This window comes from Giraffa tippelskirchi, chromosome 8, assembly GCF_054371585.1.
Source record: "Giraffa tippelskirchi isolate mGirTip1 chromosome 8, T2T-mGirTip1v1.2.pri, whole genome shotgun sequence".
In the NCBI taxonomy this organism is placed as follows: domain Eukaryota; kingdom Metazoa; phylum Chordata; class Mammalia; order Artiodactyla; family Giraffidae; genus Giraffa; species Giraffa tippelskirchi.
In genome coordinates this window covers 90,404,723-90,417,816 of record NC_137282.1, presented here as the reverse complement: position 1 = coordinate 90,417,816, position 13,094 = coordinate 90,404,723, and the positions used below count along the sequence as shown (strand labels likewise).

The 13,094-nt window shown below is 40.9% G+C and overlaps 1 protein-coding gene and 1 long non-coding RNA gene across 9 annotated transcripts in view; one reads left to right on the top strand and one right to left on the bottom strand.

The window, feature by feature from the left end:
* LOC145517996 (uncharacterized) overlaps nucleotides 1-13,094 on the bottom strand; it is a 141,260-nt gene that overhangs the window by 12,838 nt on the left and 115,328 nt on the right. The window lies entirely within an intron of this gene.
* Nucleotides 1-13,094, top strand: part of EMB (embigin) — a 117,052-nt gene that overhangs the window by 64,201 nt on the left and 39,757 nt on the right. For all 8 annotated transcript variants that reach the window (XM_081521346.1, XM_081521344.1, XM_081521343.1 and 5 more), the window contains one exon: nucleotides 11,086-11,175. In XM_081521346.1, the coding sequence (XP_081377472.1) occupies nucleotides 11,121-11,175 (55 nt within the window). In that variant the 5' untranslated portion in view covers nucleotides 11,086-11,120. The remainder of the gene's footprint in view (nucleotides 1-11,085; nucleotides 11,176-13,094) is intronic.

Below are 13,094 nucleotides of genomic sequence, written 5' to 3'. Positions count from 1 at the left end.
TGTGTATGCGTATGAAAGTTTGGAATCACTGACAGAGAGCAGAATGTATAGATATAAATACTTTATTTGGACTGAAGGGCATGCTGACTCAGTCTAAGTCCTAGAATAAAAGTTTGGCACAAGGACTCACCTTAACTCTTTTAGGCTGTTTCTTAATTAAATAAGAAATGTAAAATAGCTTTATCGAAGGAGAAATATTACATAAGTGGGAATATTTAAGTGTCACTATTACTCTTTGGGGGGAACAAATTGAAGGAATGAGCCATGCTTATCTACTGAAAAATGTTTGCAGGAGAGTCATTTGAAATGATCATTTTTAACCTCTAGATGATGTTGCTTACATGCTTCCTTGATCAAGGCTCCTTCTTTTCAAGATATACACAGAGCAACTGCCCAGTAATAAATATTCATTGCAATAAATATTATTCAAGCACCTACATATGTCTGACATTGCTTGTCTGTATCTAAGAGGAAAACCTTAGCTGTTTTTACTTTTCATAGCGTTTAAACTTTAAAGGAACAGATTGGCTGTAAGTCTGTCTTTAGTAGGGTTGTATCTGATGGATCAAAATTTTGACCCTAAATTGTTACATTTACAATTACATTATATACACATTGTTCAACTGGCTCTTCCTCTTCCTGGTCTTTTGTCCCCACCTTCTTCCCTCCCTTCTGGGAAGCGGGTCTAATAGCCATTAGGTGGGGAAAGGCAGGAATCATCCCCCTTGGTGAAGAGAACCTGAGGTTTCAGGTCAGGGCATTAGAAGCTGAGCCAGTCAGGATGGCCTCCAGGTAGAAGAGCAGCCCTATGTGAAGTGTTAGAGCCTAAGCACAGGAGGTGGCTGTTCGTGCAGGAATGTGGCTCCAGACCTCAGGCCTTAGAAGCAAGGGCTTCTAAACAGCCATGACATGGAGGTCTGATCCTGATCATGGATGGAATGGAGATCAAGTATGCAGGAACAGACAGGGCAGGCCGCTGGAGCCTGAGTGGGTGAGGAAGACACTTCTTGGAGCTATAAGTGGCAGCGGCAGTGGGAGATTAGATTAATCTAAGGAAAGTTGGCAAGGATAATAGAACCCAGGTTTTCCTCTAGAGAAGGAAATAAATAGGGAAAACTAAAACGAATCTTGTGGTATTAGATTGCAATTGGCAGCATTAGTGTAAAGTTGTGACTTTAAATATCTATCTGTTATGTCTCTCTCTATATCTACATAAATGGTTGCCTCGATATGAACGTGTATGTATAAATATATCTATAATGCATATGCATGCGTGCATGCTAAGTCGCTTCAGTTGTGTCCAACCCTTTGTGACCCAATGGACTGTAGCCCGCCAGGCTCCTCTGTCCATGGGATTCTCCAGGCAAGAATACTGGAGTGGATTGCCATGCCCTCCTCCGTGGGATCTTCCCAATTCAGGGATCGAACCTGAATCTCCTGCATTGGCAGGCAGGTTCTTTATCACTAGCACCACCTGGGAAGCCCATATAATGCATTTATATGTCATATATATTTACAGGTGACCATTGAACAACACAGCTTAATCTGTGTATAATTTATAGTCAGCCTTCTGTATCAATGTGGTTCCTTTGCATCCAAGGATTGAATCAACCATGGACCACATAGTAATGTATTATTTACTACTAAAAAATTATGTGTAGACTTGGATCCTTAAAGTTTGAATCTTCATTGTTTACGGCCAACTGTACGTATATTATACCCATTACATATAGGTGTATATAAATATGTGTGATGCATCTGTGTATATGAATATGCACAATGTATTTTTAGCTCTGTCCACTGAAATGGAGCAGCGATTTTCCCATAGTGATGAGCATACTTAGCACCCAAATCTTGATTCTAAATACATTTCTTCCTAATAAACACTAGAACTTTACATAGAAATGGCTGATTTTAGGACTGGAGTGGGGAGAGGATGTGATAAGCTTGGACCCTTTTGTGCCAGAAAGCAATGAAGTGTTCAAAGAATGGTGAGTAATGTGAAAAGGATACAGAAACCCGAGGGAAGGGGCTCCCACTTGATAAACAGAGCATCAAAGTAAATAATAATACTGATGGACTAGTATCCATAGCCACTGAAAATGTCCATTGACTTATATAGGTATTCATGAGTACACACTTAACTAAATTAATTGAGTCAATTGAAAGTTTGATGAGGCACAAAATTATATAGTTTCAAAGTGAGTGATTGAGTGATAGTTGTGCAGTCATGTCTGACTCTTTGTGACCCCATGGGCTGTAGCCTGCCTGGCTTCTCTGTCCGTGGAATTCTCCAGGCAAGAATACTGGATTATTGGTCTGAATTCAAAACAAAAAAACAAAAACAAACAAAAAAGAGTACTGGAGTGGGTTGTCATTTCCTTCTCCAGTTTCAAAGTAACTTCCCACAAAGTTTTGGGAAGTAACTTGCCACAAAGTATTAATGAAAAGAGAAAAAGTGGAGAATCCTGGCTGACATCATTTGAGTCAAATGATCAAAGTGTAAATCATTAAAGAAGGAAATAAAAATTGTGTGTCATCTGATAGGATGCAGTGAGAGGAAGGCAATGTCTCCTCTGTGATGTTCCTGCCAAAGATGTCTACCCTGAATCTAATTGTATTACAACGTAACTATCCTGGAACTTTCAAAAGCATCAAGGTCATAAAAGTCAGGAGAGACCAAAGCTGTGAGAGTGAAGAGAATAGAGGGACATGGTGGCTCAAGGCAGCTCATGTGATCCTGAGCTGAAACCTTTGAATAAAAAGTACATTAGAAAGACTTTTGTTGAAACTCTGATAAGGTGTGGGATGACATCAGAGGGCATAAATGCTAATTTCCTGATTTTCACAGCAGTATTGGGGTGTTGTGAGGTGTGTGCTTTGTAGGAAATATACTGTATTTTTTCCGAAGTCAAGTGGGTCTTTAGGTCAGCAACTTATTCTCCAGTGGGGGAAACATTCTTTATTCTGAAATTAAAACTTTTCTGTTAGTGTGAGATGGCTTGAAAAGAAGCAAAAAAAAGAGTTACCTCTGAGAAATCTTGAGTTGACTGATGCACCACAAGTATAGTTGGGAAACAGTCATTGATATATATAATTAGGTACTGTTTTCCAAAGGAGTGTTTGTCCTCAAAGATAGATTATAAGTGTTGAGACTGTTTGTCCTAGACTGTAATCGTTTCAAGTTACTTTTGTATAGCTGGCCTCACATATTTCACAACATTAGGTGAACCTTAGAAATAAACAACTTTGGATACACACATTGATGTAGAACAAAAAAAAACCTCACAGTATTTTACTGAAAATAAACTCTCTACTCCCAATAAAACGTCACTATTCAGGCACATCTCAATATATTTTAATATAGAAATAATAGATATTATGTTTAAAAATGGTGTTTCTCTTTTACTTGGAAATAATATTTTTCTGTTATCTGTAAAGTTATTGTGGTTTTATCATTACTAATGTATCCCTGCTCTCAAGATAGAATCTTTTTTTATTACAGCCTCATAATTACATAGTTCTGAGATCCTGAAAGGGAATTTGAATGTCTCATCTGATTGATCTTGAAACCTAGAGTGCTTTTGTGAGGTAGCCTAGAGTGCTTTTGTGAGGTAGCCAAGAGCCTGGAGCTAGCTAATGACTCTAACTAGTTTCTTGGTTTGCATTTTAAAACCCCATGCAGCACTTGGTGCTTCTTTGTAACAAGTTCTCAAAATAGGCCCCAGCCATGAATGTTGCAAGAAAAGTTCACACTTCAAAATAGCTGCACCTAAACCTGTAAAATAGGAACTCAGAGCCACAGGGCCATATGAAGATTTTTAAATACTGCGTTGAGGAATCAGGGTTGAAGATGTACCTGTTTTGAAATCAGGGTTTCTCAACTTTGGCAGTGTTAACCTTTGGGGCTGGAAAATTCTCTGCTGGGGTGGTGCAGGGCTGGAGGCAGGGGCGTCTTTTCGAATGCTTGGCAGTATCACTGGTCTCTACCTGTGAGTGGGTTTGTTGTGTCCCCACCCCTCTAAATGTTCAAGTCTTGACCACTGGTATCTATGAAAGTGAACTTGAGAGTAGGGTTTTTGTAGATATAATCATGGTAAAATGAGGTTGTATTAGATTAGGGTGGACCCTTAACCCAGTGACTGGTTTTTTATGAAAGAAGGGAAAGGGAGATTTGGATAAACAGACACAGACACACAGAGGAAAGATGGCCAAATAAAGATGGAGCCCGAGATTGGAGTGATGCAGCTACAAGCCAGGGAATCCCAAGGGATGCTAGCAACCACCAGAAGCTAGCAGGGGCTCCCCAGGTTGCTCAGTAGTAGAGAATCTGCCTGTCCATGCAGGAAACGCAGGAGCGTTTAATCCCTGGGTTGGGAAGATTCCCTGGAGAAGGAAATGGCCACCTACTCCAGTATTCTTGCCTGGAAATCCCATGGGCAGAGGAGCCTGGTGAGCTACTGTCCATGGGGTGGCAAAAGTAGGACACAACTTAGTGACTAAACCACCATACCCTATATAAATAAAGGGAGAAATGAAAAGACGAGGGAAAAACTGTGAAGATGTATAAATATATACAAGACAATACAAGAAAGCAAATGTGGGTGGAAGTTAAGGCCCTTCTTTCTGTGGATGGTTGCCAGGTCACTATTGGCCTCTCTGACCATGTGTTCTCAGCTAACATCTCTGCTAGTTGGGTTTTACATTGTAAAACCCTTGAGGTTGCAAAGAGTCGGACACGACTTAGTGACTGAACATGCACACACTTTCTCTCTCTCCCTTTCTCTCTCTATCTCTCACCCTCTCACCCACCCCCTGACTCATCCACCCTAGAAGCTAGGAGAGGCAAGGAAGAATTCTTACCTAGCACCTTTAGAGGGAACAAGGCCCCGCACCTTGATTTCAGGCTTCTAGCCTCTAGAACTATGAGAAAATAAACTTCTGTTGTTTTACGGCACTGTATTTGTGGTAATTTGGTATAGCAACCCTATGAAACTAACATACTAGATACAACTGCTGCTACTGCTAAGTCACCTCAGTTGTGACTTGAATGTCTCCAGACATTGCTAAGCATTCCCTGGGCATGGTGATGGTGGGGGGCAGAATCACCCCTAGTTGAAAACCATTGAACAATATCTCAGTCTCCAAAGAATAACCTAGTCAGTGAAACATTTAAAAAACCCAGTCTCTAGAAAGAGCAGAAATGCTAGTTTTATTTGGCTTAAGTTCACTGTTAAAATATCTTGATGACCCATGTAAAGGTTGTTTAAATTATGGGTTTCCACACTGCCCTTCAAAATATATGTTATTGCAAACATCATATTTAAAGAGAAGTTCAATTTGCATTTCTGTGTGACCAAGTTTTAAAAACAGGTTTATAAGGCTGTGTAAAAGTATACATTGCTTTTGTCATTAGGCTTTTTAATTGTTTTTTAATTTTTTTAAAATGAATATAAAAATGTCCTTCTTGTCTAATAGTTCCCATACTATGTAAAAAAATATATATATGCATTCCCTATCCAGACTATTATCTGTCCATGACTTAGAAAGTTTGACTTATAAAGGTTCCCATCAGGAATTTATTTTTTTACCAAATGTCTTTTCTTGATGCACTCTGGGGTCTGTAGGAATCAAGGTAGCCTTATTCCTCTTCTTTTTTGTGCTGCAGCAGTAGAGAGGGGACAGAAATACTATATTTCTAGAACCCAGAGGTAGAACTCTAAATGTATTGCTTACAAGCAGTATTGGTAATTAGATATTTTAATGCTGTAGTTCAGCTGTATCATGACTTAAATGGATTTTAGAATTTGGCCTGGAATCTCATGGTTATATATAGTATTCCTTTCATGGGGGAATATATTCTGAGTTCCAAACCTTTGTTTCATAAATATTAAACATTATCTATTCCTAGGTTATTTTGTTTCTGTAACTGGGTTGCACATTTATAATGTTATATGTGTGCTAAGTCGCTTTAGTCGTGTCTGACTCTTTTGCAGCCCTATGGACTGTAGCCCGCCAGGCTCCTCTGTTTATGGGCTTCTCCAGGCAAGAATACTAGCGTGGGATGTCATGCCCTCCTCCAGGGGATCTTCCCAACCCAGGGATCAAACCCACGTCGGTTACATCCACCTGCTTTGGCAGGCAGGTTCTTGACCACTAGCACCACCTGGGAAGCCCATAATGTTATATATCAGAATGCTAAAACTAAGACTTCTTAAAATAATTTTAATATTACAGTTGATACCAATCAATACAGGCTTCCCTGGTGGCTCAGACAGTAAAGAATCCACCTGCAATGCAGGAGACCTGGGTTCCATCCCTGGGTTGGGAAGATCCCTTGGAGAGGGCATGGCAACCCACTCCAGTATTCTTGCCTGGAGAATCCCCTTGGACAGAAGAGCCTGGTGGGCTACAGTCCATGGAGACACAAAGAGTCAGACAGAACTGAGCGACTAAGCACAGCATGGCACAGCACAACAATCAATACATTATGTGAATAAGAGAGAGGAAGACAAGGAATGGTGTTTATCCTACTAAGTTCTGTCTAGTCAAGGCTATAGTTTTTCCAGTGGTCGTGTATGGATGTGAGAGTTGGACGGTGAATAAAACTGATTGCCGAAGAATTGATGCTTTTGAACTGTGGTGTTGGAGAAGACTCTTGAGAGTCCCTTGGACTGCAAGGAGATCCAACTAGTCCATCTTAAAGGAGATCAGTCCTGAGTGTTCATTGGAAGGACTGCTGCTGAAGCTGAAACTCCAGTACTTTGGCCACCTGATGCAAAGAGCTGACTCATTTGAAAAGACCCTGATGCTGGGAAAGATTGAAGGTGGGAGGAGAAGGGGACGACAGAGGATGAGATGGTTGGATGGCATCACCGACTCAATGGACATGAGTTTGGGTAAACTCCGGGAGTTGGTGATAGACAGGGAGGCCTGGCGTGCTGCACTCCATGGGGTTGCAAAGAGTCAGACACAATTGAGCAACTGATCCTCTTTTTTTTCTATTGAATTGACTTCCAATTGAATAGGGCCCCATTTAAATGTGTGAAAATGTTTCCTTAATATTAGGTAGAAAGCATGGCATGTTTATTTCATTTAAAAAACATTAATAGCATAAATTATAAACCCTTCCAGCAATGCCTATTTTAAAATGTAACATGTTAACGATATCTAAGTAGAGACCATTTTGCAATTTCCCATGAAACAATAATAACAATTGAAAATAAGATGTTATTCAATTCTTTGACGCAACACCCTCATGCTCCATTTGCCAAGTGCGGTGTGCATGATCAGTCACTCAGTCGTGTGACTCTTTGTTACCCCCAGAATGTAGCTCTCAAGGCTCCTCTGTCCATGGGATTCTCCAGGCAAGAATACTGGAGTGGATTGCCATTTCGTTCTCCAGGGGATCTTCCCAACCCAGCGATTGAACCCACGTTTCTTGAATCTTCTGCATTGGCTGGTGGATCCTTTACCTTGTGCCACCTGGGAAACCCAATTCCTTGAGGAGAGAGAGAAAATGTTTTAATCTCTGGCACAACTACCAGAAGCTAGCTACTTTCTTATGTTGGCATTTTGGCCACTATTTATAAAAGAATACTGAGTGGAAAGCCTCCAGCAATGACTAAGAAAGGAGTGAACGTGGTAGCTTGAGGAATGGGTGTTCTGACCTTGGTGCCATCACTCAATATTATGCAGCTTTTCTGATCCTTCTTTCTTTCCTCTACGAAATGAAGCCCCAAGGAACGAGTCGGTGGCAGTATTTGGATCAGGATACAAATTTCTGCCTCTCCATTTTGTGTACTTCTCTTTTGTGACTCAGCCTAATCCTTTCAGGGAAGTATTCAAACCACATCTGCCTGGCTCTCCTGCCAATTTCCTTCAAACATCATCGTTGGCTGAGTCAGCCTCCTGTCGTCCTACTGAAAGCACTAAGGTTTACATTCTCACTTCTTTGATTAAAACATATCTTGGCTAAACAAAGAACTTCTCACTTTGCTATTCTGACACCTTGTGCAGACTGCCCTGCTCTACTGAAGTCTACTGAAGACTCTTAAAGGTCTTCCCAAGACAAAATTCACAACAGTTAGACATGCCCTTTTGCACTTGGGACTTCTTCAGTGGAATCTGGAGCCTGATCATGAATGCTTTAAAGGCAATATGAAGTTAGGATACAAGTGGTGGCTGGTTTATGGATGTCTGATTGTATTTTTAATATAGGAGCTGGCAATTGAAAGTAGTCACAACAGCTAGAATAACTGGCATTATCCCAGTTTTCCTACTCTTTAAGCTTGGTGTTTCCTTTTTCTCCTATTCCTTCAACTTCTGTAAATTCAGATTTTTGCCCAAGCCAAGCCTAGACACCTTTTTATCTTCTTGCTCTAATGTAGGCCCTAGGTGGAACCATCCATCCACGTCCTGATGACGCAAAATGTGAAGATAACCCAGCCTCATCTCCCTGGTGTTATCTCCAGTTCTCTTCCACCACCAGAGTCATTCAAAGATGTAGATCATGCTTCATATTCTGTAGATCGCGTGCAAGCTTGCATACAACACACAGGCTAGTTATAGTCAATATTATGAATAGGTGCTACTCTGAAATTTTAATGACTCTCAGTCACAAATGGTAGGCCTCAGGCAATATCGTTATGATCCATGTAGCTTTATATTCCATATTGACATCCTGCATGTATGCTCTATATGTTCACTTATTTAAGTGAAATGAGAATGACAGTGTTTCTTCCAGCTTATGTCACTCATATTGTTGTTGATAGTGTGGATAATAATAATGATAATAAATGTCAGATCATCTCAAAAGGGTTATGAGCTTGTTTCAGGGATAGAGTGTGATGAAGACCTTCATGATGGTATTCCACTCTACAGTAGGGTAGGCCAAGTGGAAAGGCCTCCCAAGCAAAGGAAGTGCAAATATCCAAGCTTATGTCTGCAGGCTTCATAGAACAGATGATAGATTGGAGCATCTATCTTGATCTCCCTGAGATACTTTCTCTTTAATGCAGCCTCTAAGTGAGCTATGCCCAATAACAACAACAAAAAAAGGAACTTTCATGTTGATTAACTTTTTGGCAATGTCTGTGTGTTTGAGAGAGAGAATGAGAGAGAATATTAATGAATGAATATTAGGTGTGGATGAAGGAGAAGTTTGTATTCCTGACAGCCTAGTGAGAACCTCAGGGCATATTTTCCTAAATAATCAGTCAGAGCAGTGTGATTTAGGTATGTTATTTGTTAACGGATATGAGAAATTGCATTCCACCTTCTAAGATTGCATTAGAAGTGATCAAATCTTTTGACCATGACTTATTGGAGAGTTAGGCTTCTCTATCCTTGGGGATTCTCCAGGCAAGAATACTGAAGTGGGTTCTATGCCCTCCTCCAGGGGATCTTCCCATCCCAGGGATCAAAGCCAGGTCTCCTACATTGTGGGTGGATTCTTTACCATCTGAGCCACTGGGGAAGCCCAACATAAATATAAAGCATACATATACTATACAGTCCATGGAATTCTCTAGGCCAGAATACTGGAGTGGGTTCCTTTCTCCAGGGGATCTTCCCAACCTAGGGATCGCACCCAGGTTTCCCAAATTGCAGGTGGGTTCTTTACCAGCTGAGCCACCAGGGAAGCCCCAGAGAGCAGTGTGATTTAGGTATGTTATTTGTTAAAGGATTATTTTATGAGAAACTGCATCCTACCTTCCAAGGTTGTATTAGAAGTGACCAAATCTTTGGAACAGGGTATATTGGAGAGTTAGGTTCTGCAAAGTACTTTTTTAAAAAATCAGGCAATAGTGTAAATGTGGTGTGTAAGCTGACGCAACAAAACTGATAACTTGCTTTGGTAACATTTTTCATACATGTTAGAAAAAGAAACAACTAGAAATCTCATCTTGCAAATGGAATAACTTTTTAAGCTGAGAATTAAAAAATGGGGTACAAAAGAGACCCAAGTTTGATTTAAAGTAAATGAAAAGTTTTCAGAATGCAACCAAGTTTACAATAATGAGCCTTTCTCCTTCTCTGCCTTGTTTGGTAGAGTTGGGGTAGTTTTCCTGGGAGATAATGTCTGTGTCCTAAAGTCAAAGAGAGAATAGCTGGTGTTAAAAAAAAAAAAAAAAAAAGAGTCTTTGAGGAGAATGCGACAGGTGGAAACAGAAACCTTGCTTTTTTGTTGAAAGTTTTCGAAGGAAGAGATGAGTGACAGCAAGACTGAAAGTCAGTTTGGGAGAGGGCAGACTGGGCTGTCACCATAGCTGGAGAACAAAGGGCGGCGCAGACTCCTGGGTCCACTGTGTGCTCCCTGTCCTCTAGCCACTGGCGCGCTCTCTCTTCTTCCTTTTTCTGCTCTCTATGACGGTCTCTCTGTCCCTTGGAGAAGGCAATGGCACCCCACTCCAGTACTCTTGCCTGGAAAATCCCATGGACGGAGGAGCCTAGTAGGCTACAGCCAATGGGGTCGCTAAGAGTCGGATACGACTGAGCAACTTCACTTTCACTTTTCCCTTTCATGCACTGGAGAAGGAAATGGCAACCCACTCCAGTGTTCTTGCCTGGAGAATCCCAGGGACGGCGGAGCCTGGTGGGCTGCCGTCTATGGGGTCGCACAGAGTCGAACACGACTGAAGCGACTTAGCAGCAGCAGCAGCTCTGTCCCTTTTTGTCCTCTCATCTTCTCTCTGCCTTTCTATGCCTTCCCTCTGCCCCCCCCCCCAACCCCCGGTACTCTTTATCTAATTCCTCAGTGTCTTCATTTATACTTTATAAAGAAATTACAAATTGTAGGATAAGAAAAGGTTTGTTTTTTAAGCCGCTTGATGTAAAGCAATAGGGATTTTTCAGTAGAAAGAAAAATAATATAGAAAGACGGGAAATTTTGGTACATTTAGTACCTCAGTGTATTTCTGAATGTCTGTGGAACATAGAAGACCTAGTGAATGAGAGTTTCCTGAAAACATTATTTTTCATTAATAGCATACAGTACAGCATTTTAGCTGTTGTGTGAAGTAGCTTTTAGGCAGTCCTTTAACCTTGATAATAATATGTAATCACGTGTTCTTTTTCTTACAGCTGCACCTTTTACAAGTCTACCTGTCCAGGAAGAAATGATGACAAAGTATTCTAATATTTCTTTGGAGAGTCATAGCATATCAATGACTGGTAAATGTATCATGTTTCTAATAATTTGATAACCAGATAATTTTTTATATTTAATTAAGCCACTACTCACAGTCTGGTGGGAGAAACACACCAGTACCTCATACAGTTACACTATAGTGTGGTGAGAGTTGAAGGTGATGAGGGCAGTGTGCCCCAGTGCAGGGAGGAGGCAGCCAGTCCAGCTGGGAGGCTTATGGAAGGCTCTCGAGAAGGAGGACACCAGGGGAGAGGGGAGGGTTCATTTTAATTTTCAGATACTCTTCTGTTGTCCTCACACCTTGCTGGTACAGCCATTCAAGTCACTCTGCCTTGAGAGGAGAATTCATGTATCTACTGGAAGACCTTTAGGCAAAGAAATTAAAGATGTTATCTGTGAGTCAGGGACAGTGCTGTGGAAAAACAAGTAAAGAATCCTGAAATAAAATGCAGGTCTGCTTTCTCCTCACAGTTTTGGATTGCAGTGTTTTAAAAGTAATCTCAGAACCCTTTAAATGACTAAGAGTAGTTATCTGTTTTAGTAACAATATTAGAAGTATAATTCAAATTCTAATCCTGTTTATTAAGTCACTGATACGTTTTATCCACATATATGTACAGTCTTTAACTGTCCTCTAGTCTTAAGAACAGTTTCTCTGTTCCTGTTTAATATGAGTAAAAGGTGTGCCCTCCCTGAAATCGGATACCGTTGGAATGTTCGCAATGAGTTTTCTGACAGAAGAACATCTTTATGACTTTGTGCCACTCCTGTTTGTTCCCAGATGTCCCCCTTCTAGTATTTGGAGTGTATTCCTACTTGTAAAAAGGAATCACCACACTCCTGTGTTGCTGCTTGTTAGTTTACTTTTCACAAGTTTTAATGGTTGGTTTCCTTTGTTAGGACGGAGTGTTTCTTTAAGAGAGATTTATATAAGGACATAAGTTTGCAAATCTATTCATTAACCTGGTAATGCTGGCAGGAGCACACCCCTCATTTATCCTGTATAGCTGGAGCTCAGGTGAAAAAAGGATCAGGTGCCCACAGAAAGAGTAAAAATTGGACTTTTAGTTGATGTCAGGCTGATTATTTACTTACTTAACCTGTTTGGAGGGTTTCACTCCTAACCACTCTTTTGTTCTGATAACTGCAAAACCAGTATGCCTACAGTATCCAAAAGAGCAGGTGTTCACAACTGTCCATTACTCCTGTCTACCTTGGCCTGATCAAATTTGAATCAGGCTTTTCTTTTCCTCTCAGATCCCTGAACTTCGGCTTGTCCCCAGTCTGAGCAAGCAATAATGCATGACCACAGTCCAGTGGTGCTGTCTGCTTTTCCCCACTAGGTTGCCCCATTTCTTCTTAAAAGTTCTTTCCAGTCCTCTTACCACTCTGTATAAAAGAAAAGAGTTTTTTTTATTTGACACTGAAATGCCTGTAGATCCAAAGCTTGTAGCATTTCCCCGATTACAGTAGAATTTTTGGAATAAAGACTCTCCTTATTTGGGCTTCCCTGGTGGTTCAGTGGTAAAGAATCTGCCTGCCAATGCAGCAGATGCGAGTTCTATCCCTGGGTCAGGAAGATCCCCTGGAGAAGGAAATGGCCACCCTCTCTAGTATTCTTGCCTGGGAAATCCCATGGACAGAGGATCCTGGCAGGCTACAGCTGATGGGGTCACCAAAGAGTTGGACACGACTTAGCAACTGAAAACAAAAACAAACAGGGCTGTACTGTTACCATAGCTGGAAAACAGCAGCATAGACTTTCCTGTGCATGCATTGTATGTTCCCTGTCCTCCAGCACCAAGTACCTTCTCTCTGTCTTTGATTATGTCCTTTATTATGATCTGTCTGTCCTTTTTTGTCCTCTCATCTTCTCTCTGCCTCTCGATGTCTTTTATGTTCTGGTACTCTTTATCTAGTTTTTCAATGTCTTCATTTATGT